The 24,930-nt window shown below is 47.5% G+C and overlaps 8 protein-coding genes across 8 annotated transcripts; 4 read left to right on the top strand and 4 right to left on the bottom strand.

The window, feature by feature from the left end:
* Positions 1-162: 162 nt before the first annotated feature.
* F5147DRAFT_655286 (uncharacterized protein) lies at positions 163-2,041 on the top strand (the record flags this gene model as incomplete). Its single annotated transcript, XM_041433962.1, has 4 exons — positions 163-208; positions 571-678; positions 927-1,258; positions 1,313-2,041. 4 exons carry the CDS (start codon positions 163-165, stop codon positions 2,039-2,041), a joined length of 1,215 nt encoding a protein of 404 aa, XP_041289781.1.
* Positions 2,042-4,531: 2,490 nt separating this feature from the next.
* F5147DRAFT_708969 (chloride channel) lies at positions 4,532-8,013 on the bottom strand. The gene is made up of 18 exons (XM_041438166.1): positions 7,898-8,013; positions 7,820-7,845; positions 7,587-7,754; positions 7,335-7,540; positions 7,126-7,278; positions 6,963-7,077; positions 6,817-6,908; positions 6,684-6,761; positions 6,523-6,630; positions 6,245-6,462; positions 6,016-6,189; positions 5,784-5,964; positions 5,582-5,705; positions 5,465-5,530; positions 5,301-5,408; positions 5,056-5,252; positions 4,942-5,006; positions 4,532-4,886 (listed from the first exon to the last, which is right to left on the bottom strand). Exons 1-18 carry the CDS (start codon positions 7,969-7,971, stop codon positions 4,676-4,678), a joined length of 2,364 nt encoding a protein of 787 aa, XP_041289780.1. The 5' UTR covers positions 7,972-8,013; the 3' UTR covers positions 4,532-4,675.
* Positions 8,014-8,872: 859 nt separating this feature from the next.
* On the top strand, positions 8,873-9,978 carry F5147DRAFT_581653 (uncharacterized protein; the record flags this gene model as incomplete). The annotated part of the gene is made up of 3 exons (XM_041431612.1): positions 8,873-9,422; positions 9,478-9,534; positions 9,590-9,978. The coding sequence occupies 3 exons, from the start codon at positions 8,873-8,875 to the stop codon at positions 9,976-9,978; spliced, it is 996 nt and encodes a 331-aa protein (XP_041289779.1).
* Positions 9,979-10,834: 856 nt separating this feature from the next.
* F5147DRAFT_838995 (uncharacterized protein) lies at positions 10,835-12,462 on the bottom strand. The gene is made up of 3 exons (XM_041444187.1): positions 12,123-12,462; positions 11,823-12,058; positions 10,835-11,767 (listed from the first exon to the last, which is right to left on the bottom strand). The coding sequence occupies exons 2-3, from the start codon at positions 11,998-12,000 to the stop codon at positions 11,133-11,135; spliced, it is 813 nt and encodes a 270-aa protein (XP_041289778.1). The 5' UTR covers positions 12,001-12,058; positions 12,123-12,462; the 3' UTR covers positions 10,835-11,132.
* Positions 12,463-14,072: 1,610 nt separating this feature from the next.
* On the top strand, positions 14,073-15,817 carry F5147DRAFT_708962 (Metallo-dependent phosphatase-like protein). Its single transcript, XM_041438165.1, has 8 exons — positions 14,073-14,291; positions 14,345-14,415; positions 14,470-14,594; positions 14,652-14,781; positions 14,838-14,894; positions 14,943-15,024; positions 15,129-15,420; positions 15,507-15,817. The coding sequence occupies exons 1-8, from the start codon at positions 14,125-14,127 to the stop codon at positions 15,525-15,527; spliced, it is 945 nt and encodes a 314-aa protein (XP_041289777.1). The 5' UTR covers positions 14,073-14,124; the 3' UTR covers positions 15,528-15,817.
* On the bottom strand, positions 15,815-17,559 carry F5147DRAFT_708955 (CRAL-TRIO domain-containing protein). The gene is made up of 7 exons (XM_041438164.1): positions 17,262-17,559; positions 17,186-17,208; positions 16,791-17,126; positions 16,675-16,741; positions 16,564-16,615; positions 16,425-16,516; positions 15,815-16,371 (listed from the first exon to the last, which is right to left on the bottom strand). Exons 1-7 carry the CDS (start codon positions 17,452-17,454, stop codon positions 15,941-15,943), a joined length of 1,194 nt encoding a protein of 397 aa, XP_041289776.1. The 5' UTR covers positions 17,455-17,559; the 3' UTR covers positions 15,815-15,940.
* Positions 17,560-20,749: 3,190 nt separating this feature from the next.
* F5147DRAFT_313989 (uncharacterized protein) lies at positions 20,750-23,312 on the bottom strand. The gene is made up of 9 exons (XM_041429177.1): positions 22,924-23,312; positions 22,683-22,869; positions 22,549-22,629; positions 22,415-22,476; positions 22,015-22,362; positions 21,866-21,937; positions 21,600-21,817; positions 21,345-21,546; positions 20,750-21,280 (listed from the first exon to the last, which is right to left on the bottom strand). The coding sequence occupies exons 1-9, from the start codon at positions 23,038-23,040 to the stop codon at positions 21,059-21,061; spliced, it is 1,509 nt and encodes a 502-aa protein (XP_041289775.1). The 5' UTR covers positions 23,041-23,312; the 3' UTR covers positions 20,750-21,058.
* A 205-nt stretch (positions 23,313-23,517) lies between these two features.
* F5147DRAFT_639697 (uncharacterized protein) lies at positions 23,518-24,927 on the top strand (the record flags this gene model as incomplete). Its single annotated transcript, XM_041433012.1, has 6 exons — positions 23,518-23,660; positions 23,709-23,948; positions 23,991-24,076; positions 24,130-24,205; positions 24,335-24,747; positions 24,803-24,927. 6 exons carry the CDS (start codon positions 23,518-23,520, stop codon positions 24,925-24,927), a joined length of 1,083 nt encoding a protein of 360 aa, XP_041289774.1.
* Positions 24,928-24,930: the final 3 nt, after the last annotated feature.

Below are 24,930 nucleotides of genomic sequence, written 5' to 3'. Positions count from 1 at the left end.
GACCTGAACCCGAAAGACTCTCCTCTCCTCGAATGCGTGATGCGAGTGAGACTGCATCGGCGAAGTTTACTTTATATACCTCATCAGAGCTAATCCAGGTCTCGGACAAGATATACCAAGTAAACCCAATCGGGATGCCGTAACACAGCGGAGTGCATCACGATGGACTCAGACTTGGAAATATGTCAGTGGACAGGAGTGCAAAACAGTGAGTATTACCCATGCATATACAAAGCAATAATTGGGCCGGCGATCGGGCATGGAATGAGGATGCAATCGTGAAGTCAGCGCCCCCTTTGGAGCCTGCTTCCCTGCTGGCCAGTTCACTTTGAGTCCCGGAATTCGGCAAACCTGCTAGGCGATTGCAGGTCTTGTTCGTAAGATTTCCCCTTTTACCATTGTTTCCCCTAGCCGGACCAACCGAATAACCGTTCCTCTGTATTAGTACTTTTATCTCACAACGGAATCGATCTTCCAATACGCGCTGAACTTCTCTGAGTCGCCGAGAGTCACGACCCGAAGCCAATGTCCCATTGTAAGCAAATAGGTAACAGCCTGCAATTACCACAGACGCGGTTGAATTCATAGCAGCACTTACGACCATCGAAGACACGACATGGGTGTCACATCAAACAGATGCAGGAACTTCAAGCAGGAGCGGAAGTCATGGTATATCTAGTAAGTTGAACGTGATGAGATGCGAGCGCGCGGGACAAAGTTGAGAAGCTAGGGTACGGGGATAAAATATAAGACGTGGAAGGAACAGGTCAAAAATGCATACCAACAAGTGCTGGAAGGCTATGTAGTTTCAACTTACTGCAGGGGTTCCACAACTTGAAACTTTATGAACAAAATAAAGTTCATAATATATTGAAAAAATGTGATATTTATTTATTTGTGTAAATTAATAATTGTGGGCTGGCTAGCATCTCACCGCTTCCTCCGCTCAACCCGCATGCTTGAGCTTGACGAGCGGGATGAATCCCTCACCATCGGCTTCGCTACTTCGTTGCACCCTGGCGGATTTCATAGAAATGATTCCACAAGCGACCACGTTCATGTGGACGATGCTGGCTGTTCAGAAGTGTTGAGCTCTCACCCGCTGCGCAGGTCTTCAGTATCATGCACTGTGAAAGATATGCAAATGACGTTGTCGGATAATGTTCCTGACTGTCCTTCTTCTATCGAGCCGTCGGACGATACCACAGATAATCTAGATACTCCCAACCACCATGACATCGATGACATCCTATACACAGTCCGTCCTTCTCCCGCCCTTAAACATGAATATGTTACAAAACTTCGCTCGTAGGTTTCACCCGGTGACTCACTTGTTGCAATCGCTCTACGATATGGCGTGTCGCTTTCAGCACTGCGGCATGCAAATCAGCTATGGCCATCAGATCCAATCGACCTCCGCACCCAACTCATCATACCTCGGCATCGTGTGCGTCATACCAAGCGAAGAGCTGTTTCGCATGCCACTTCTTCTAGTATTCAGGAGACTGACATTATCTCCTCATCATCATTTGAATCTACTTCATCGCTCTCGTCAACACTTCTCGCAGCAAGAGATACTGTTTTGTCTGCTTTCCCTGCGCGCATCTCCATAGATTCCCTCAGCTCTCGTATCAGCGCAAGAGACGAGGAACTCGAGCTTGAAAATTTACTCAAGCCTCGTCTGCAATCTCACACCTCAGAGACGGATTATCCAAACACTCCTACCGCGCTTAGCGTCGAACTTGACACCTTGTCGCATTCTCGACGCAACTATATGCCAGCACATGATATGACCTCGCTACTTGACCATGGCCCCCCACCACTATCATGTCAACAAATTCGCAATTTCACATCAGATCCCACTATCAGACCATTTGCATCTGGTCGCCTTCAAACGTCCAAGCACAGTTCCCCTGCACCTGTATTCGTTCCCGTGCGCATATCCCAGCTAGAGCCGGAACCTGCAATGGAACTACCAGCGCTTAAAAAACACAATTCAGGGGAACGCGCGACGATGTCGTTCACGTCCACGATTCTATGATTAGTGGGCCGTAGTAATTCTAGCATCCATTCAAAGTCTCAGTCCGAGACGGGCACCTGTGTCAGACAGGCGCTGTGCGTACTCGTGGGTATCGAGTGAGTTGAAATTACATCCAAGTGGCCATGGCCTTTTGTATTAACTTCTCTCCTCAGGCACGGTCCACTGGTAGCGCGGACTTTATTTTATTTGCATAGCACGATGTCTTTCCGCGAGCGCAGATTTCCATCTTCGCTTTCTTTGAGCTTGTTGCAGTTTGCCTGTCTCATAGACTTCAGTACACTCCTGTTTTCGCGTTCTGTGTTCCGCGAGCCCTTTTCCCCAGGACCCTTAGTTTTGTACTCGACCCGTGAAAACCCGTATGTAGTTCGACGGCGTTTGCCGTGATAGCTTGATTGTTCATCGCAAGCATAGACTTAATTTTGTACGTAGCACGTTCTTCTGATGTGACTTGATCAGAACAGCATGAACATATTTTTTCTTAGTTGATTGTTGTTACCAGAACAGGCCGCGCACTCACAAGGGTGTGTACGTTAGCCTGCCGGACATTTCCCAATTATCGGTATCTTTAAGTCTAAGTACGTCAATTCACGATGTCAATCCCCTATTCAGCCATTACCTACAAGAACTTACATATTCCCCGACACGGGAATTTCGGAAGCCCTATGTGCTGCGAGTGCCCGGAACTCCAGGAGCCGCAACCATGAAGACCGCCAATTCTCTTCTGCTTCCCCTTTAGATCTCACCCCAGATTTTGCGATTACGCTGGGAGTGGGCGAACCGACGAAGGGTCGTGCTGCGTTTGTCGTCCCGCTGCAGCCGATTTCAAATGTGATCATATCTCTCGGATAACAGTAAAAGTAACTCGATTGCTTTATAGTCACTCGTGATACACGAGTACTCCGCTCTCTCGTCAATCCAATAGGAGGCCGTGCGTATTGTAGGCTTCACGATCTCAGCATCATGATCTGCCACCAACGTTCCTAACGAAACCAGGTTTGTATATCTTGGGTAAATCGTATGCACTTTCGGTTAAATTGATTGCGTGTTCAGGATAATACTTGAAGAATAAGATACTTCAATAGGGTCACTGACTCACAGCAAACGAACAACGATCCTGCAGGGTTGCAGTAAGGTTACAGGACAAAGATCTCGATTCTTGTTATGTTCAAAAAGTCAGCACGTACTATTGTCTACTGTAGGGCCCCTGCCCACGGATATGGACACTGATGGGGGGGCATTCAAAAAAAAATTCTTTGACGAGTTTGTCTCGGCCAATCGTATCGGCGGAGTATCTCCTTGATCACCGAAAAAAAGACCGTGCGTACTGGCCGTTTCATCTGGTAAGGTCTGTACCTTTCCCATAGGACATCTTACCAACGTTTGGGAGTCGAGCGATGGCCCGGGTGTCTTTGATGTTGGTTGGGTTTGGACGAACATTCGCGGAAGATGTCGTTTGGGGGATATCGCGAACGTGAGATTCATGTCATGCATGACATTGCGTTGCTACAGACAGACGTAGAGTTTTGTTGGCTGGAAACAACAAAGTACTTATCAATCATAACCACAGGTCCTAGTAAATCTCAGGCTAGTCATTGAGACTTTCCTAATTTCCCCGAGGTGAGCCAAATCCTGTCATATCAACAGCATTCTGTACCGCCCGCAGATGATCATGTACAGCTACACTGGCGATAAATATTTACTGCTATGAAGGCAATCCGAACACAAAGAAAACTCCAAGGATCTACAGTTGTTCACGGAATTGCCATAATCACATGTGGCCCTACTGTACGTAGATGATACAGCAGCGTCGCCAAAAATCGCAAGGCCCATTAGCAAATCAGTAAGCGTTCACTGATCGGTTATACACGTCCCACGTAAATTCGAGGTACGGACCTCATAATTTTCGCTTGTCAGAAAGAAGCTTGATGCTCACCGTGAGCTTACGGCGTTGGTGATGGAGCAAGGCGATTGGTGGAACAGACTTATTCGTCCTAAAATGTAAACCAAGTCTTACGAGTGTTTACGAACACTGTCCAGTTACACCCAATGTGGCTGGTTCAGAATAGGGTTTCAATGACTTGTGTCGACCAACTTTTTTAGATTCGGTCTGCGCGGCGACTTGGTTCTGTGCCTCATCTTTCGTGCTTTGCACGTGGCATTGTTCATAAGGTCCACGACCACTCGACTTCATGTTCAGCAGTGGATTTCTGCTGTCACTGGAATAGAACCAACCAGATGCCAATTATTATTCAAGACTTCACTCGACGTCAGAGTGGTGCTTTCGCCCACCCGCAAGTCTTCACCCGTAATGTTCTGCACAGGTTCAAGACGTTCAGGACGGTATTCTGGGTGGAAAATTTATGCCCAAACTGCTGTTGAGGGGTTTCAACGAGAACGCCTAGGTGATATAATGAAGATGTGCCTTCCTTTTAGGATGACCAGTATGTTCTTGAGCCCGTCTCAACTTGCTCGTCTGACGACGACCCCAGATGTCAACACTCGTGCACGCGGTGCATTCGAAAGATGTTAGCATACACCGCCCAAGTTAACACATTACTCGACGCAAACAAGAGTTAGGGAAGTATGAGTCAGTACATAAACAATCTATTAGGATAGCAAGTAGACACGGCAGCCTCACCGACGTATTAAGCGTCTATACCAATTTATGGAAGTATTCGCAATTCCTACTGCCCACATCCATATAACATCGAGAATAGCTTCCAGTTCACCTCCGTCCCAATGTAGGTCCCCAACAGGTTGCTCTACTGCGTTGAACCGCAACACATCTTTAACGGTTACCAGACCTTTCAACGACCCGTGTTCCTCGACAAGTATCACCCGGGGACTGTAAATAAGAGGTAAGGGCAGGGCATTGTCCGTATAGGTCAAGTAGGACTAACCCCATTCTCTTGAACAATTGTGTTACTATCTCCAGTGGTAGTCGCGGAGACACAGTAAGAGGTGTCTTTAGGACAAGTCAAAGAATGTCAAAGAGCTCGTGCAAAGTACAGTACCTGGTTCACCCAAGGCCAGAGTTTAAGCACGTCAATAGTTGCGCTCGTTTCTATAAGCTCCTCTGCCACGTCTTCCTCTACACCAAGAGCTGATCCAGAAGTCATATCCGATAAAACAAAGTCCTCTTGGTCGGAGGCTCCTCTAGTAAACGCACAGGGCGTACTTGGGGATATGTCCCCCACGTTTTTGGCCTTGTCTAGACTGTGTTATGTCACACGAGAGTCAAACGCTAACGGACACATACCTAGCACGTAGCGCAATTCCGTTCTGCCCATGTACCCAACAAGCGTTCGAGATGATTCGGAAGTAACTATCGGAAAGCCTTTCACATCGGTAGATGCCAACAATTGCTCTGCAAAGCACTGGTTAATAGTCTTTCCTAGCAGATGGTAATCTGTCCAAACGTACCAACATCGGAGACAATCATCCCAGACGCAAACAGAATATTAAGATCCTTCTTCATGACCTCCGAAACTTCGCGGACATAAGAATAGCATGAATGCAAGTAGCAATTGGAATACTGACCTGAGACATTGAAGCCATGATCCTCATTTTCAAGGATCGGATAACCATTGAATCGAATCGCCTCATCTGCAATGCCACGAGTCCCAAGGAAGTCGCCGACAGCTTTTGTTACCAGTATGACAATCTGGAGGTAATCAGCATCAAGGACTTAAATTTCGAGAGGCAAACTTTCTTAATCGTAAAACTAGACTATCGGGCTCACCATAGTCGGTAAAATATACGTCAATGCTCCGGTGAGCTCAAACATGATGACGACAACGGTCACCGTTATCCTCATAACTCCGCTAAGGGCTGCCGCGGCGCCAAGAAAGGCGTAAGTGCCTGGTGTGATACATGGTACATTCGGGTCGCAAACCGAAAAGATCCCTGAGTGAGGATAAGCACTACAGAGAGTTCTCGTGATTCTGTGATGAGAGCTAGTGGTATCCACCTACCGATACATTGCCTTCACCATGATGCCGACCACTCGCCCAAAAGTTGCCCCAACAGCCATTGAAGGTACGAAGATACCTGCGGGGACCTTCGCTCCGTAAGAAATTACGACAAGTCCCGTGCGTATGAATGTGGCGAGGAGCAGAGAGTTTGCCATGGGCCACTGAACAGCCATTCTTGCAAAAAAGATGAGAAAATGTAGGCCGAATGACATATTAGTGCAGTACTTACTGGCATAGATTGTCGTGATCTCCGCCACCTTCGCACTCACGAAATAGAATTGACATCATCTCTGTCATGTCGATGCGCATGAAACGATTGAAGTAACCAATAACTGCAGTGAGGGTCGCAAGAATAACAGCTTCTGCAACACCATGGGCTGCAAGATGTTTTCGACGGAATGCAGCTACTTGCATGTTGAATTTGACTACAAACGCGCCGTAGAGTCCCTATAATGACGAGCGACGTTGTCAACAAAGGGCGAAATCGTAGGGATGTAAAATTCTTACGCCGAATATTCCAAGTATGATAAAGAAGATAATCTCAAAAAAATGCCAGTCACGGTTATATGTCACTTGAAACAGCACAAGCTTTCCTGTTCTGAACGGATTCATCACCTGAAATGAGACAGTCAAGATAGGAGATCATTGAGGCGAGGAAATCCACTGACGGATAACGTAAATGTCGCCACCAATGCACACACGAAACTTCTCCACATCGTTTTGATACGAAACATCTGGCTCATCTCCTGTTGGAAATGCGGGTTTGAAATAAGGAACGTTGTAAATGTGGGGGATCGGTACCTCAATAGAAAACAGAACACCGCCAATTGGTGACCCAAAAGCAACTGCCACTCCTGCAGCACTGGCGGCCGTGATGATTTCACGCATTTTCCCTTTATTATTGAGAATGAAGATATGTTTATATGTACGAAAGTGTTAACCCAAACCTTGGCTTCGAGAAAACCGCTGGAACCAACTTGCGACGATAGCTCCAATGCAGCACGCGACATGCACCGAAGGGCCTTCCTTACCAACGGACAACCCAGAAGCAATCACCAAAGGCTAGTTCTGGTCGATAACACTGTTTACGAGATTTGAAAGACAACTCACAAGTGTAAGGCTCTTGATGAAGAAGGTGGCGTACCCGAGGAACCCTTGCATGATGAAGCCTGTAAGAATGCATTTGATTTCTGATATGCCAGATCCAGCAGCATATTTCGCCATGCTACGAACAAGATGAGCCGCCACAAACGAGAATATGGCCTGCGGATAGATATCGACCTTGTCAAGTTTAAAACATTAAGTGAGAGATGACTTACCGCGAAAAGAACATAGATTAACCATCGTGCCACAGTCGCCGTACTCCACAGATGCCATGAGGGACAAAATTCATCATCACTTTCAACTTCCCAGCAGCAAAGTTGGGAGTTTAACCACCACCCGTCCGTACAGTATCCCATTTTGATGTCCGAGAGCCATTCCGTGATGATTGAAATGAGAGCGGCATTCATGCCGATGAAGATACCTGGCACATTGTCGGTCAAGAAATTATGACAATGCACAATCCTCACCAACTAGGCTTATCACAAGCCAGGGTTCTCCAGCTCTCAGAAACCTCCATAACTGAGCCCACACCCATGTAGGCGTGATCTCGCCGCTAGGACCGCGGTAGGCCACCTGTGCTGCCTTGGCATTGCGTATGCGTCTGTTTCGTTCCACTATCGAGTCTTGAATCCAATCTGGCGGTGTGACACGTGTAGTTAGTTAACAGAGTCCAGACGCGGTAAGTTCCAAATGTATGTACCAATGGTCGTAAAATCCTCATAACGTCTCTCCAGTTCTTAGTACAGAAGATGCACGTAGATCAGCAGCAATCACTCACCGAATCTGCTCTATCTCTTCCTCGTAATCTCTGTTATCAGGCAGCCTTCCATACTGCGCGCCAGTTCGCGTCATGAAATCTGGTAGGTGCTGTAGAAAACACTTCGTGTACTAAGTATGAAAGTGGCGATTATGTCAGCACTGCAGATTCAGTCGGACGGCCGGACGGATGAGGCCCGCCGTGCCGCAAGTAATATCAAGTACCACCCAGCGGGTGGTCCGACATTCTGCTCGAGGATAATACAGCTGAGATATTACCGCATCAGATTTCCAATGGGACGTTCTCCGTTCTCCGCCCAATCTGCCTAAATGTCATATTCACAAACATCCAATACAATTGCAGTAGTATATCTGCCAGGTCCTTCCTCCGGTGTAAATATGCCCTGCAGGGCCAACGGGCGAGCCAAGACTGATACCTGGGCAGACCACATGATCAAGGGGTGATTCTGCGTCGTAGAACATGGCCCTGGCAGACACAGACGAGGATGTCATAAGCGCAGTCAGAAGCTGCTACATTCCACGACACCGAGATTGACGTTACTACTTAATCTACACCGCTCTGCGATTGAAAGTTTGCACTGATTTTTGACTGTATGAGTAAATTGTGCCTTGGTTTTTTGAAACCGACCCCTGGGCTGTGAATATTTGAATGATGAGTTAGTGTTGACCGCAAATAGACTGCTACTTGAAGCAGCTAGGATGAGTACGGTTCTTTTATAGAGGTTTTTGGTAGTATTAATTACATATTGTTCTGGGACCCACCAAGGAATCAAACCAATTATAATACTGCGATCAGTCACTAGTCAGGCTGAAGTGTCGTTTCGTCTCAGTTCTCTTCTTTCGAGTCAAGTGATTCAAACGTGGACACCGTGGCCGTAATTGAAGTTAGCAGCTTACTAATAGAAGCATGACTAAGATTGGTTGTAATTTAGACAATCGACCATGAGCTTGAGGTTGCAAACCTTCACCAAAAACCATGTCCACCACAAACGAAATTAAGGTTCCCTTCTTCAGGAAGGGAAAATCTCGACCAACAACCTCACGAAAAAGATCGGATTCTCCGCCTCCCCGTGGGTCAGCGCCGATACCGTCTTCATCCAAGTCTGCGGTGGTTCATCCTTCTCGCAAAGCAACTGGCAATCTTCTGAGCGCTGGCACTAAACGTACTGCTGCACAACGAAGGGAGGATGAAATGGACGATCCAGACTTTGTGGAACGTGATGGTCCTGCTGTGAAATGGACCGCAGCTGGATCACACACCAACGCAGCACTTGAAATACTAGCTGGTGACGAAGCCGCGGAGCTACTTGCAAAACGTCAGAAGAAAGAGAAAGCAGACAGAGGTGAAGAGGAGGAGGAAATGCCTGATGATGGGCTGTATAGGGGCCAGAATGCTTATCGAAGTCACCTGAAAAAAAGTCAGGAAGTACCCAAAGCTATGCGTGTTGGTCCTCAGCGAGGTACTAGCACCATTCGTACTGTAACCATTGTCGATTATCAGCCCGATGTTTGCAAAGACTATAAAGGTTCGTAAGTTTTTTCTCCGACGGTTACGGATGCTAAAACGATCATCCCAATCAGAAACGGGGTACTGCGGGTTTGGTGACACTTGCAAATTCTTGCACGACCGTGGCACATGTATGTTTGCATAGCCTTTACGCTTAAAGAAACTAAAGACAAATACTTTGGACAGATCTTGCTGGTTGGCAATTGAATGAGCTCGCTGAAACCCCGCGGAAACAAGTCGAGGATGCGTCAGACTCCGATTCTGACGAGGACATACCTTTCGCTTGTCTCATCTGCCGCAAACCTTATACAGATCCAGTGGCCACGCGGTGCGGCCATTATTATTGTTCGGCCTGCGCAATCAAGCGCTATGCCAAGACTCCAAAGTGCTTAGCATGCGGCGCCCCCACGGGTGGAATATTCAATCGTGCTGACAAAATCATCGACAAATTGAACAAGAAACGCGCAGAAAAGGACGATGCTCACGTCGAAGATGACAATCCTGGGGTCGAAATTGAGGGCTTGGTTGATAACGGAAGCAGAGACAGTGACTCAGGTGACGATGATAATGATTGAGATCCATATCAATGCATTGATTATTCATACGTGCATCAGCGCGTGCCGCGTTCTTTGTGAGCCTACCACCAGAAGTGTCATTCGTATTTTTTCTTCCGTCAACGTGGGCTGCTATCACTTGTGGTTCCTTCCTACATGAATCTTCTGCTGAGCTATTTCGCTTAGTTCCTGATGGAACAGGCACCGCGTTTGATAACATTGAACTTGGTTTTCAGGTCCCGGAAGCGGATCCGCGATATCGCGAGATGGTTTTTCGAAAAACAAACATGTCATACAAACAGCATGACGTTATTTCTTACCTAGTTCTTCCGACAGACTTGCATATGTGGGTAGTCCCACCCGAGGTCCTCGGGCTTTCTGCTCACTGAATCCTTATTTCGATTCGGTTCCAGATGCAACATGCAGTAATGCGATCGTTTCGGTCCCACATAGCCCTGTGGAATATCGTCCTATCATATGATCCGATGCACACAGCAATTCCAAAGAGCTCCCTCGGCGCCTACGCAAAAATGGTAGCCTCTCTCCAAAAACTAGGTGACATGACCAAGACTTGCCGGGCTCCCGCGTCCAAGGCAGTCAATAAGGGAAAAAGTACCTTTCATCAATACATTTGAATGGCTCCACTGATCACTGATAGACCAAACGAAAACCAGCGTGATCAATTGATCCATGAGTGATCAGCAGGCTGTCCGAGTCCGTTTGCGTATCACGATGACCAGCTATTTCTTAAATAAGTACCGTCGGTCGGAGATATGATCCAAATGTGATGTGCAGACTGGAATTCTAGGCCTTGATATCGGTCACCCAATGTAGCCGTGGGCGCTCTAGTCAGGAATATCATACTCTCATGAAGTACTGGGGAATCCGCGATTTGAGAGTGTTTGTGTGTGAGGGATTACACTATGCATCGCGTCGTATTTAGCAACTGTGTACCAGTTAAACGCAGAGCTACTGGAGGATCCTTCCGAGTCTAGTGCAGTAGTTAAAAATACACATAAGTACAAGCACGCTCCAAGCATTGGACGGACGGACTGCGGAGAATTATATGACATGATGGGTTAACGTAGCGGAGGTAATGCTCAAATGAATAATTAGGACAATGCTTGGATGGTTAAAGGTTGGGTTGGAAGATAAACAAAAAGTCATTTCCAAATCTATTTGTGCGACATCTCGTCGCAGCCATTATCGATGTGGCGTTTAAGTGAGTCCGCGCGACTGAAATCCTTCCCACAGTAACGACATCGATGTAGGACGGGGGTTGCAGCATGGACGGTCTCATAATGTCTCCTTCTATCGTGCGAGCGAGTAAACGACCTGTCACAGAGCTCGCAGGGAAACCGGTCTCCAATAAGTGCCGGGTTGGCGGAGGGGGATGTGTGCGTAGGACGTGGCGCAGCAGGGGGTGAGCTGCCTTGGGTGGTGTGTTGGGGATTGGGCGACATATGATAGTACGGTTCGACGGTGGAACGGGACCGTGGGTTCGATGGCACAGTGTTGGAATATACTTGGTACGTCTGCGATGGTGTCGGGATGAAGTGTTGTGATGCTGAATGAGCATGGAGAGTCTGAGGATCGATATGTGGATGAGAGTGTACCGCATATTGAGGACTTGGCGCAGACGGCTGATGATGCGAGGCATAGTAAGCATTAGGCTGGTTCGCCGGTGCAGGAGGAGGAGCAGAAGGAGGAGCATAATAAGACCTGCGAGTGTCCATGGCAGATGACGTCCCGTGCTGCGGATGGTTGGAGAAAGGAGGGGGTTGCAATGGATTACCAGTGTGGTGATTTCCTGGTTGAAGAATGTCAACTACCAATAAAAGCGCCGTTCAGTGGCATTAATGTACCTATTATGCCATCGGACAAAGTACTGTCAAGTGGGTAGCCCGATAATACTTGTGCTTGTTGGGGATATGCGGAGGTGTTACTGTTCGAGCTGGAAGAAGATTGTCGAGGATGGTGGGCAGAGACATGTGGCTGTTGTGTCTGATGACCGTTGTGGGAGTACGGATTTGGATACTGCATCGTGCAAGGAAGGTTTGGCTAACAGTAAATACTTCCCAGCTATTGTAGTTGGTGAGCCCTTATATACATTTTTGCAGTGAAAGTACTCGGGTGTCGCCTGTCATATCAGGGTGACAACGTACCTTAATGAATGAGTAGATCGGTTACTAAATCATTACTTCCCAGAGCGTAATTCCGGTATGAAAGAGTTAACTTAGGCTGCGTATGACTCCGGCATCAAGAGATATTCTGTAGAAGGCCCAGATCAATTTTGCAAGCATGATAGGGACAAGATCATGTGGGCGGAATGCACTAATGATGATTGACATTACGGTCTTGGAAGTTCATTATCCGGGAGACTAAATTCCGTCAGGTAAGAAGGTTCAACGAAGGTACCACCTCGGGAGCGGGTGGAGCAATAGAAGGAACAATGGAAAAAAATTAGAACAGACAAGATTTGATAGATACGGGGTCTCACCGAGGAAAGCTGTGTGGTGAGCTCAGAACGAGAACTCCTCCATTTGTAGAGAACGGCAGGTTTGCAGAAGATCGCTGCGGGCAGATCACGAGGCTAGAGAGTTTGCGGAGCGTGCGTTCCTGGACAGTTGACTTTAAATCGAGTCGGATCTGCCGAGTTCTCTCGTAAGGCATAAATTAGTGGCAGCCCTTGTGCAGCAACTTGTCATGGACATGCTGGTTTCATCTAACGCTAAGCGGAAAGATCCATTACATATGAGCAGATGACCCTTAAGAAGTGTATTGAATGTTTATTGATGTCACTCTCCAAGGGGACAGAGAGGCTACTCATGCTACGGGACGGGTTGTCAGATAACCCATTGAAAGGAAGCGACTTGCAAGGTCAGTCACCATACCTTTTTGTTGTTAGACCCTGTCGGAACGTTAGTCGGGAAATCCCAGCCTCGTGAAATAGGTGACCAATCAGAGAACACGATCTTGGATTGGTTAGCAGCTGTGCTGGAATGATTACGCCTAGGGTCCATCCCGAACAATGTCGCCCGAAGATCGAAATTAACGAGATGCTATATTGCACGTTGACAAAACGCCGGGCCAAGAGCTTGCGGATTTCCACAACGTCGAGGATGACGTTGTAGGAGGAAGATGAATGACCAAACCAGAGAGCGGGATGACACGTCAGGTCACTATAAAGGCGATGGAGCTTCCCATCACGCATCTTCGAGAGCGTGACCGACCTGCAGGGATAGTAGAACATTCTCAGACTGATGACTGCAAATGAAGAATCACACTGTCCACGTGTTCTTGTCCTCGGGAAGGCGTCTTCCTTTTCGGCACCGACGGTAGCCTAAAATATTGCGAGCTCACTGTTAAGGGCGATTCCTCCACTGCATTGGCATCTACTCGGAGCCAGAAGCTTGGTTGTCCTCAACAAGTCATATTGCACCATTGAAACCAATGCCTTGACTATCTCCTCGGATAGAACAGAGCCATCGGTGAATCACCAGCATTGAGACGCTACACAATTCAGCCCCACACGGCTCGGAGAAGTCGAACAAGCACAAGTTCGGAATATAATTTGACAATGGAGCTACTACCAGTATATTACCTCCCCGCAGCGTGCCTCCCCGGCAAGCGCCAAGCGCCAATCGCCAATCTACTGGAACGGTAAGTATTCATTAGACACGCGAATACCTCGAGGACGCGATCAGGAGACCCTCAGTCTAAGTTTTGAACCTGGTGGGACATTTCAAGGGAATATGCCGTTTAGCCGAGGCCCTTTCCACCAATCAAAGCGCTAGTGTCAGGATCGCCCATGGCCAAGCTTGAAACGCCAACGTAAAAATGGGCTTGTGGCTTGTGCAAATTCGGACACAGGCACCATGAGAGAAAATCTCCGTCCTTCCAGGCCTGACCACTCGTAAACTTAACCTTACCCATAATCCACTGCTGACCAAGTACACGGGTCTTCAGAGCGCCAAGGAGCGCGATCAATTTGATAGTCGAAACTTTGTTTGAACTGCATGGGGTGCTTCAAATCATAATCGTACTAACTATGGCGACTTCGAGACCGTGGTGGGAAGTTGAACCCAAACATGCACAAAGGGATGCATCTGTGACTTGTGACTAACCTTCCTGAAATCACTCGGAGCACGAGACCGCAGAATTACTATGGCCCCCTTCGATCTCGACGCGTGTATACAGCAACTGCTCCGCAAACAGCTTTTACATGAGGCCCTTTTACGTGAAATATGTGCAAAAACGAAAGAAGTTCTCATGAGGGAATCCAATGTGGTCCATGTCAGTGCACCAGTAACGGTCGTTGGTGACATACACGGGTGAGTACCTCCTAGCCTTAATCACTCCATGACATTTCATCATAGAACTCAAGTCAGTTCTACGACCTCATCGAAATATTCCGCATAGGTGGCTATGCTCCTCATACAAATTATCTTTTCCTTGGCGAGTTCCATTCTTTCTGTTAGAATACACTTCCCTTTTCTCATAGTGCCACAGGGGATTACGTCGATCGTGGCCTGTTCAGTGTGGAGACCATATCACTCCTTACGTGTCTTAAGCTGCGATACCCCGACAGAGTCCAGTTAATTCGTGGCAACCATGAATCAAGGGCTGTAACACAAGTCAGCCATCAATTCATGATGTTATGGAGCTCCCTTATCGCTCAATGTTTAACTTAGACTTATGGGTTTTATACGGAGTGTGTGCGAAAATACGGCTCATCACATGTATGGACCTATTTCACGGACATGTTCGACTTCTTGACCCTGTCTGTGGTAATCGATGATCGGATATTCTGTGTTCATGGAGGTCATCAGCAATCCATTCTTTCACATTATCACGATCTGATCATTTCCTCGTCTCAGGTCTTTCGCCGTCTATCCACTCCGTAGATCAAATCAAAGTTGTAGATCGATTTAGAGGTACGTTACCCCCGCCCGTTCATTGCTGCTCACCCTCATTTCGTCTAGAAATTCCACACGAGGGTCCTATGGCTGATTTGGTGTGGTCGGATCCGGATGCAGAGAAAGAAGACTTTGCAATATCCCCAAGGTCCGTGCCTACTCTAGTATATCACTAGCGTTATTGACTAATGAGGCTTATCATTACTCCGCTTGTATTGTGTCTGATGTTTCAATCTGGAACGGATCATATAGAGGTGCTGGCTACACGTTTGGATCAGGCGTTGTACACAAGTTCTTGGAAACGAACAACATGTCGCATATTTTGCGCGCACATCAACTCTGCATGGAAGGTTATTCGTCATTATTTGACAAACACCTTTCGACAGTCTGGTCGGCGCCTAACTATTGTTATCGTTGCGGCAATTCCGCGAGTATACTCGAGGTGGGTCCTGGCGAGAGCATGTATTTCAATGTGTTCGAAGCTGCCCCGGAGAATGAACGCGATGGTCCGAGTCAACAGGCTCCACAGAACGTTGGTGGGAAGGTACGTCGCTATTCCTGTGATCATCTCTCGCTCCGTGTTTTCTTTGAATAGACCAATTTACTCACACGAGTGTTTGCTCCACCTAGCTTCCCGAGTACTTCCTTTAGATCTCAACAAGCCACTACGTCAGACCTCTTGAACATTTTTGATAGAAACCGAGTACTGCCGGCGGCGGTTTTGGCGCCCAAGCTGTAGCAAGTAGGTGTAAACCTGTATTGTGCGGACGACACTAGTACGATGCTACTTTACTATACCCCACATGATGTGTCAGCATCACGCTATTAATCTTGCGGATGACCTTTCCTGGGTGCCAGAATGTAGGGTCGCTACGAAAGTAACAAGGACTGAGCCTGACTGAGCCTGCATGTTGACCGGAGAAGCGAGGGGTCGCTCCGCCGATTGAAAATGATTAATCAATATTGATGAATGCAAGGCAAGTTATGTAAACACCTCGGCACTTCTTGGTTGCGCGGCATGGCATCAGTACCGCCGAAATGACATACCGGATCCATCATACAAACTAAGTCATGGCAAGCAAGGTGCTACCAGAAGGTAGAACTACTCCAAGCATCCATCGTGCTACTCTCCTGACTCTCTTACGTGTAAGACCGGCTACGATAAGAAAATAGAGCAGTATGATGACGCGTGTACCCCATCTTTTCCACCAGAGAACTGACAGGGTCAACAGCAGATCACGTTTCCGCCGGCGACCTTGTTGCACCGTGTGCGGTCGTGAGAAGGAAGCGACTGAAGGATAGCCAAAGAAAGGGTTGAGGGAGGATCGAGGAGGTATGGTTACGGACGAAGGCTGCCGGTGTAGGGTTTCAGGAAGCCCGGTGCTGGGCGCCGGCATGCACCATTCACGTGAAGCAACAGAAGCATGATTTTTCTGCTCATGCGAATTTAGCGGATCTTCGATAAGGTGGAGTGGCGAAAGTGCACCGCCATAATCTGACAAATGCATGGCTGCTAAGTGTGTAAGGCAACGAGATAGGGTGACTGACTAGATGGTAGCGCTGACGCAGAACAATATTGAAGAAGCTCCTCCCTGGATGGAAAGAAGACTTTGGCAACCGCGGATTTAGGAAGTAGGGACCTATATTCTGGTTAGACAGACCAAGAATGTTTCTAGAATCAACGCACTCCATAATGGACCAGGTTATTGCATATGTCCAAGAGTAATTGAGGAAGAATACTAAGACAAAACAAAATTGAGTTTGATCGTAGCAAATGATTAGAGCGATGCATTGTTACCTGCACCAAGCATTCCAGGGTACCGGGGAACTACTTCTTTCATGAGCCATGTTAAAATTTTAAGGTTCTGTCACGGAACTGAACAAAAGTTTAGGTCTCAAGGGGTATTGACTTACAACCGACTGGACTGATAGACCTTCAAGGTCGATGACGAAAACGCATTGAAGAGTTACTTCACGATTTGCAAACTGATTGTTAAGAGTATTGAGTGAGCGGAGATGAATACTCAGGCGTTCGAGGGAGATCAGCAACCCATCCATCATTGTTTGCTCGCAAGTCAGCAATTCTGACAACTGGAGAAACACGAGGGGACGGCCAAGTGGATCACAGATCGGCGGTGGAAGACAATGAAGCAGTGCAGAAGGGAGAGCGAAGAGTCGCAATGCATTTAAACGCCAAATGAGTGCCGTGTATATGCCCTCCAATGCGAATGAACGGACGAAGCCATGGTGCTACGTGCCATGCTTTAGCGGAGACACTTGCTGCTGCAATCGGTTAGCATTTCACTCACCCGTAAGAAACGGAAAATGGTTGCTGTAGTTCATGATCAACTTACGGTTTCACAGATTTGATGCTGCAACAATTACCTGTATCCGAGATCCATTCCTTCGCCCATGTATGGTCCGCATCACTGAGCGCTAATTCTTGGACCACATGGGACAAGATCTCATCATTCAAGATTGATTGGATAGCACATACATCTGAAAGGTTTGCTTTGTACTGATCAATAAGCCTTTTGTGATTATCCTCCAGTACGGAGCGCGAGATACGGTTGTTCATGGGCGCAGGAGCTGACCGAGGTAGTAAAGTTTAGTCAAGCCAATTGGGAAGTGATGATAATATATACGTATTCATTACGTATGCATATATGCATATGGTCGCTGCAGTTAAGTTTCAAAGGCACAATTTAAATTCAACGACCACTGATCTTTTCCTCAATGTGTTCTTACGGTATGTTCTTTGGGTTTAAGTACCTGCTTAATTCCCTGATATTGAACACGAGGATATCGGCAGGTGCAATCGGAACACCGGGATGTCGAAAGTCTAGCCAAAGGGGCTCAACTCTTCACAGACCGACCCTGCTGAATCTAAATGAAAGTCTAGATTCCTGCTAACCATCTCATCTAGCACAGAAAAACTGAGTGCTCCCGGCGTCGGATTCTAAGTTCCCCGGTTCTAGTTTATTAGGATAGATTTTACTGTGGCAAATGGTATCTCTGGACCATTGGCTTGACATTGTGACCGGTCCAGGAGCCCTTTAAAGCCAAAAAAAAATTCCCAGCTCTCAAGATCCCATTTAAGTGCTACATGCATGGTCTCCAGTTGTTGCAGTATAGACAAAATTGGATTGAGAAGGTGATAACTTAACCGCCACTTCATTCTATTACTATCCTTAACTAAACATTAATATCGACTTATGTAAATTAATACTATAAATTATACTCTGTTTAATACCATACAGCTGGTAACACGAAGCTTGTAGTGCACTACATTCCAATGGTCAATATAAGCAGACAACCATAATTCCAGGCGTTAGGGACCACAAGAGGTCGCTGCGAAATACTTGAAATAGTTAGTACTACTCTCTAACTCTCGCCCTGCCAGCCTCGGTTCGACACCATCGATTCGCTAGGCTTTACTTTATGCGCTGAGGACCTGGCAATCAGTAACAAGGGCGAAAGTACCGACAGACATTTCACACCCGTAGAAACAAGCAGACCTCACCGGTGCACTGGTCACCTGTCACTCCAGGTATTAACTATAACCTGTAGATACGCCTCTCAGTCCTACCCTCCTTCCCTTGCATTGAATTAATGGCATGCATTCTTTTGTCACTGCCGCTCGAGTATTCGAAGGCTCACAGGAGTAACAAGAGCACAATGAGCAACAGGTCTCCAACAGCAACAGTATGTGCTCAGTGATCCGTCGGTTACTGGGTTGGTTTGAATTTTCAGGTCGGCAAGCTCCACTAAGGACGTCGAGCTTCTCTTTCTTTAGAAGTTGTGTTGTCGTCGTAGGACGTGGGCTTGGTGATGTCGCTGTTGCGCACTGCCTTTCCTAGGCTGGTCGTAAAGTGCCCATCCCCGAGGCCGCTCTCGCGATCGTGTTGGTATCTAGCTCAGCCCAAATCTAACCCGCCTTCTGATTAGCTGGGGTTTGAAAAAACGCCTCAAGGAAGTTGCTGTCAAGCTTGAAGGATCGGATTTCAGGCGATGCGAGTCATTTTGTCTATGTTCGTATATACTACTCATTCTTCTCGCCTTATAGGGTCTACCGGCGAAACTCTCGCATGGACGAGGTGGGAAAATATTATAGAGAAGGACTACGGGGCCCCCTTACTATCACATTCACGCTAAGTTTGAGCTTTATCCCCTTCGTGGTGAAGCTAACAAAGTTTAGTATAGCGTGCTGATTTTCACTGCATATCGTATGAATTATTGGAGCCTCAGTGTAACATTCGCACTCATTGTCGGGTTGTTTCTATGGACAAAACCTACCCTTATCTCTCGAGTCTGGCGAAGTCGTGAATGCTGATTTAGTCATCAGTCACGCTGCTAACGGAGTTAAAAGTACTTTGCGGCAGTACGTCATGTATTCATGGGTGGTCCAGATCGAGCCAGACCCACAGCAGATGCTGCGTATAGAGTTATTACCCTGACAGAAAAACCTCTACAAGACCTGGACCTGCGGCTCTTGGTTGAGAAATCTCAAATGGTAGGATGGTTGGGTCCATGCCACCATATCAAGGCGCATAGTAAGTATAATATGAGTTTGATTCTTCATTTCACCTGTATAGTGCGCTAAAAGTGAGTATAATCTCGTGATGATGCATCTTGACGATGGCGGTGAGGAATCATAGACTGCGAAGGGCAGCGCAGACAAGATGAGGGCTGAGTTTACTGGCTGGGAATCCCAGTAAGTGTCTTTCAGCAACCGCACACTACATTCTTCCCCTCGTGAATCGAAATAGCATTCAGAAGCTCATATTTATAGGTCTTCTGATGTTCGTTTAGTGGCACCTAACTCATCCGACTGGTAACCCATGACGTGCTCAAGTGTCTGCAACGGCCGTAAGTGGTTTCTATGTGTCCTTGCGACCATGAGTTACGATTCATTTTCAGGTCGAAGATGCTGCTGTTTAGGGCTTTGCGCACCTCTCTCAGATCCTTCCCCTGCTTCACACCTACCAATCCATCCGCTATGATCGCGCAATCGCTACTAAAATTTATTCTAGTCTGATCCAGCACATTTAATCTTCCAGACGATCCGCAGCAGGAGAAACGAGAATGAGATCGGGAAATGCGTGCCTCGAAGAAAGACGCTTTGCGCGTGGCATGCGGCGGAAGGAACACATTGACTCCGGCAACCTGGGTAACATAAACCAGTGTGCTGACAAGGACAAGAATTTGACGCTGACGAAGAAGTAGAGAAATGGTGGCCACTATGGGCATACTCTCAGGGGTCCTCACGCCTTGTTGCGATTCTAACGATTCTTTATTTATTGTAGTGCAATTCGAAATCGTCCACTTCGGACGTTAATCTAAAGAACGGTCAGATAAGACCATTCATTTGCATGCAATATGACCATGAGCAGCTATCAGACTATCGTAAGATCCTATCAACGCCGACGCGACGCTAAGACAAGGTAAGGTAAAGGTCACAGGTGCCAGTCACTTGATTTCATACACGATTCACATCCTAATGTAAGTGTGAAATCATCAAATGGTTGGAAATTCGTGTTAAAGTTACCCGTTCAGTCGGAACCAGCTCACGTCAGACGCAGCCTTACTTGGAATGTCATCACCGAGCATCACCGGTGGGCGTCAGCGCTGCACCGTGGGCATACTGAGAGACTAGCAGGGTGATCAATAATCGATAGCATAATGCACAAAATTATGCTATCTGCTAGCGTGACGTCTGCCAGCCTATCTGCCAACTATTGAAACTGTTGGGATCAACAGCAATGGAAGGGAAGACGCATATATATAGTTTATTCAGATCTTTCACATCTTGACAGCGTGCTGAATGCATCCGTTGAAAGCATGAGGGTTGAACCTTACTAAAATATTTCTTTGGGACGTCATCTGAATAATTTTATAAGCCGCTTTGATCACGGGAGGAACTGTAGTGCATTATTGGCTGCCTCGTGCAGTTTTGTTTGCCAACTATAGGTTAGAATTTCGCCCAATAGAATGCAGCATTGTCTCTTTGGCCAGTTACACACCGATGTGATGCGTACAAGTTACTGTTGGAAGGTTAGTCGGTATACTAGTAGTGGCTAGTGACAGAACCTCGGTACTCTCCGTTCTTCTGCACTGCATGTCGATAACAACCATGAGCAGAAGACGTGAATGAGTCGGTCCGTGCATAGGCCTTCTTAGGGTCAATGCCTGGCCTTTTTCGATTTTCCTCCACCCGTCGTACCCCCACTTGCCACACGCCTCTTGCCTTTAGATCCATTACTCCCGACGTCAGTCAAGGCCGCATCCATGAAGCGCAGGGTTTCAAGTGCGCCCGCTAGAATCTGCTTCTCCCCGAGCCGCACTACGATGGCATGTCTCTTGTTGAGCGTGAGTGATTCGGATGCAAGAAGCTTTGCGTCAACCTAAAATGAGGAATAATTTCCGTGTCACCGATCCCCGAGTGGGACAATGATTGAATGAACATACTTCAAGATCTGGCGATTGATAACTAGTCAAGCGCATCTCGAATATTCTTCGTAATAATGGAGAGACTTGGTTATCAAACTTGGCTTTCGGGAAACGCCCTTTCTCCCGTGTTTTTTCCCATTCTTCTTGGGTGAGAAGTAGAAGTCTTATGAAAGATGTTAGCGCTGCCGGGAGAACTGGGTCTGCGTCGATAATGAAAACACTGGATAATATGCTTGAGCACAGGAAGAGAAAAAAAGTAAGCGAGTGCCATACTCATCGCCCCCTTCGTCGAGCCACCAGTCGATCCGTCGTCGATATGTCTCGCCAGTAGATAGATCACCACAAACAACGTTGAAAACAAGGTCTGCTCGTATCTCCACGACGTCTTGTGGATTTCCAAGCGAACCCTTTAGATGGGGACAAGGCACGAGATCAACATGTCCGTAGCGCCGGAGCAGGTCTGAGTTGGGCAGGTCGCCGTATGTATTGAACTTGAATGTATGTAAACCAACATAATCACTTGGTGCGGACTGACTTACTATTTGTTCTCCAGCTTTGATGGGCTTCGTAGTGACCATTTGAAGATGGTGCTTCTCGTAGAAAAGTTTCGCCTGCGAAGAACTGTATGAATGTCATGCAGGCACAAATAAAGACTGGGACAGAAAGATTTGATGTCCACATGACCTACATTGACAGAGTCATATCGAGCATTCAGAATATCAGCCATAGGCACCATTGCAATATCCGATGTATCCTCTATCTCCTCATCATCACTATCTCTGTCACTGCTTTCTTCACCCACAGCTCCACCACCGTCTCCGGAATCGTCAACATCCATTGCGCTCCCAACACTCGTGTTAGCCTGGGTGTCCTCGTTACTGTCTTCTTCTGTGACATGTTCGGCCTCCTGTTCAATTTCACCTTCCCACCTCTCTACATTGAAGCTTCGAGATAGAATTCGGCTGCCTGTAATATGGTACTGATGAAGTGTGTACCATGTATTGATTTTATCGGAGGGGAAAAGATCCGGTCGAGTCTAATTTTCCAGGATTCGAGTCCGAGTGGGAAAAGTCAAAAAATAGACTTACCTTGATCGCCGGAGTTAGCTTCTCGTGATAGTCGCGTTCAGCCTCATCCCGACCTATCTTGTCTAGATTTCACCACTGTCAGCTACTTTCATAAACGAGAATGCGACGAGAAATATATAAAAATGACAACAGACCTACCACAGCCGTCCCTTGGAGCTCTTGTAGTTCTTCGTCACTCCAGAATATTGGGGTGTCAAATTGCGTCGGGAGCGACGCTGTATATTGAGTTGAGAACAAAACTGACAAGTGGTCGTTTGGAAAGACCTACCAAGATATGTAATCCACTTTCCTTGGTTTCCTTGAGCTTCCTCCCACATCATACAAAGAATCAGCCCGACCCAACCCTTGTGCAGTTTGTGCTTTTTCCATTCTTCAAAACCGAATGCAGAAGGAAGGCTCGAGGTCTGAGTTGAAAGTGTTAATGAACGAGGAAGCGTGAAAATTGTATGGTTTTCCTGAAAAACATGTGAGCAATCAATTTGGACGAAATTTTTTTGAAGGAGACGAACAGGCATATCCTGGAGTGCGACCGCACCACGTCCACTGCCAGGAAAATCGGCGATGGCCATCATCGAAGTATCCAAGACCCCACCATTGTGTTGAAACCAAGCAACAAAATCATCCATGTTTCGAAAACTCTGTGAAAGTCAATTTCAAGTGCATATGATGGTGGGTGAGCCCAGTGCTAGGCCTGGCCTGTGGATAATTAAGCCAGCGCCGGCACATCGCTATATTTGGTCAGCGGCTACGTATTATATTGTGACAGCGTATGACTGCTGCGGCCTACTCCGCAACAGACTCTCATCCTATAAAACCGACTCTAAGATCACATGTACAGACGTTCTTCCAACGATGACCCAAACAAATGAGGGCCTAGTCACTGATGGCCAGCCTCGAGGTGAGCAACTTTGATCATATATCTGCTATATCCAAATACTGACACGCCAGATATAGCAAACCCTGCCTCCTCACCACAGCCTTCAGAATCAGAGGACTCGCATCAGTTTCCTTCTTCACCACCAGGAATATACGATCACCAACAATTTACCCCGCCTGTCTTTGAAGTAGCGCCTTCGCCACCGCAATCACCAGAAGCTGGCGAAATGATTACTATTTCGCCCCAACCTCCTGCTATTACTCAGGCCGAAGACACCCCGAGCCTTCCGCAGCGTCCTCTTGGTGCTGATGTGGATCCACGCATCGCGAGCCTGCACGCTATGTTCCCAGATTTCGACGACTCTCTACTGTGTGTAGACAGTGTTCTGTCAAGTTAAATGTGCTGAATGACGTGCAGATCATCTGTACTCCAGAGTGTCAACGGTGACCAGGATCTGGCAGTTGACACATTGTTGGGGATGAGCGATCCTGATTATGTCTCACAGCCGCTACAGCCGCCGGAGCAGCGTGAGCCTACTCAGACTGATCTAGACGAGCAACTCGCTCGACGTCTTATGCTCGAGGAAGAGCAAGCTGCACAGAATCAGTGGCGCCCTCCGCAGCAGGGACAAGGGCCCCAAACCTATCAGTCGAGGTGGTCTGCTAGTCGCGACCGGGGAGGTGGAAATGAAACTGGGAGGTATGACAGTATGGCGCAGGCGGTTGCTCCACCGCAACGGGACACTATGGCAGAATTTCAAGATGGTTTCAACAAGATAGCAGAAAGTACGTGTTTCAATTCTCGTACCCTAGTCAGTAACTGATTTGGAAACCACCAGCTGGCAAGAAGACATTCTCTTCGATTGTTTCAAAAGTTAAGGCGAAGATACAGGAATACGATCAGGGCCAGGGAGCGTCCAGGTATGCATCCCTTTACTTCTGTCACCAGAAGTTGTTTCATTAAACGATACCGCCACTTCCATCGACATTCGCTTCTTTGTTCACCTCCGTTTACGTGAAATATCTAATGGGTCTTCGTTACAGACAAGATACACAACCTACGTGGGGTCAGACATCTCAACCTTCATGGGGCGGTGTACAACCCACGCAGCACCAGGAATCCTACTATGACCCCAATCCACCGGGCGAAAGTGGAATTCGTGGAAGCGGGTGGCAATCTCCTCCCCGTCCCGGTGGAGCCAACTCAAATCCAAGGACGAACTCCGTTCCTACTCTCGCTCCAAGCGCGACATACGCTCCTCCGAACTTCGTCACTCAGACTGTACCGAACTCTACGTCCGTTGCAAGCAATAGCCCGACCTATGCAGGGTCATCGACGTATTCCCCGCCGAACACAGGCATGGGCACGTCCCCTCCTCCCGAACTTGCTCGGCGGTCGGGTGACACCCCAAGGCCGCCGTCCACGGGCGTTGGTACCCCGAGTGGCATAGATGCCAGTCAGTCGTGTTCTTCCTCCCGCTGTTTTACGCCTCTAATTTCATCCCACGATAGCTAAATTTGGACTTCTGCCCAAACGACCTGTATCACTCCTTCGGGAACAGCCCCAACCTACACACAGAGACGATAGCGACGATGAGTTGGAATACACGGAAAATCCATTTGAGGAGAGGAGGTAATTA

The sequence above is a fragment of the Suillus discolor genome (assembly GCF_016758755.1).
Source record: "Suillus discolor strain FC423 chromosome Unknown F5147scaffold_51, whole genome shotgun sequence".
NCBI classification, from domain to species: domain Eukaryota; kingdom Fungi; phylum Basidiomycota; class Agaricomycetes; order Boletales; family Suillaceae; genus Suillus; species Suillus discolor.
Note: the sequence above shows the minus strand (reverse complement) of the source record. Positions and strands in the feature narration are given on the sequence as shown.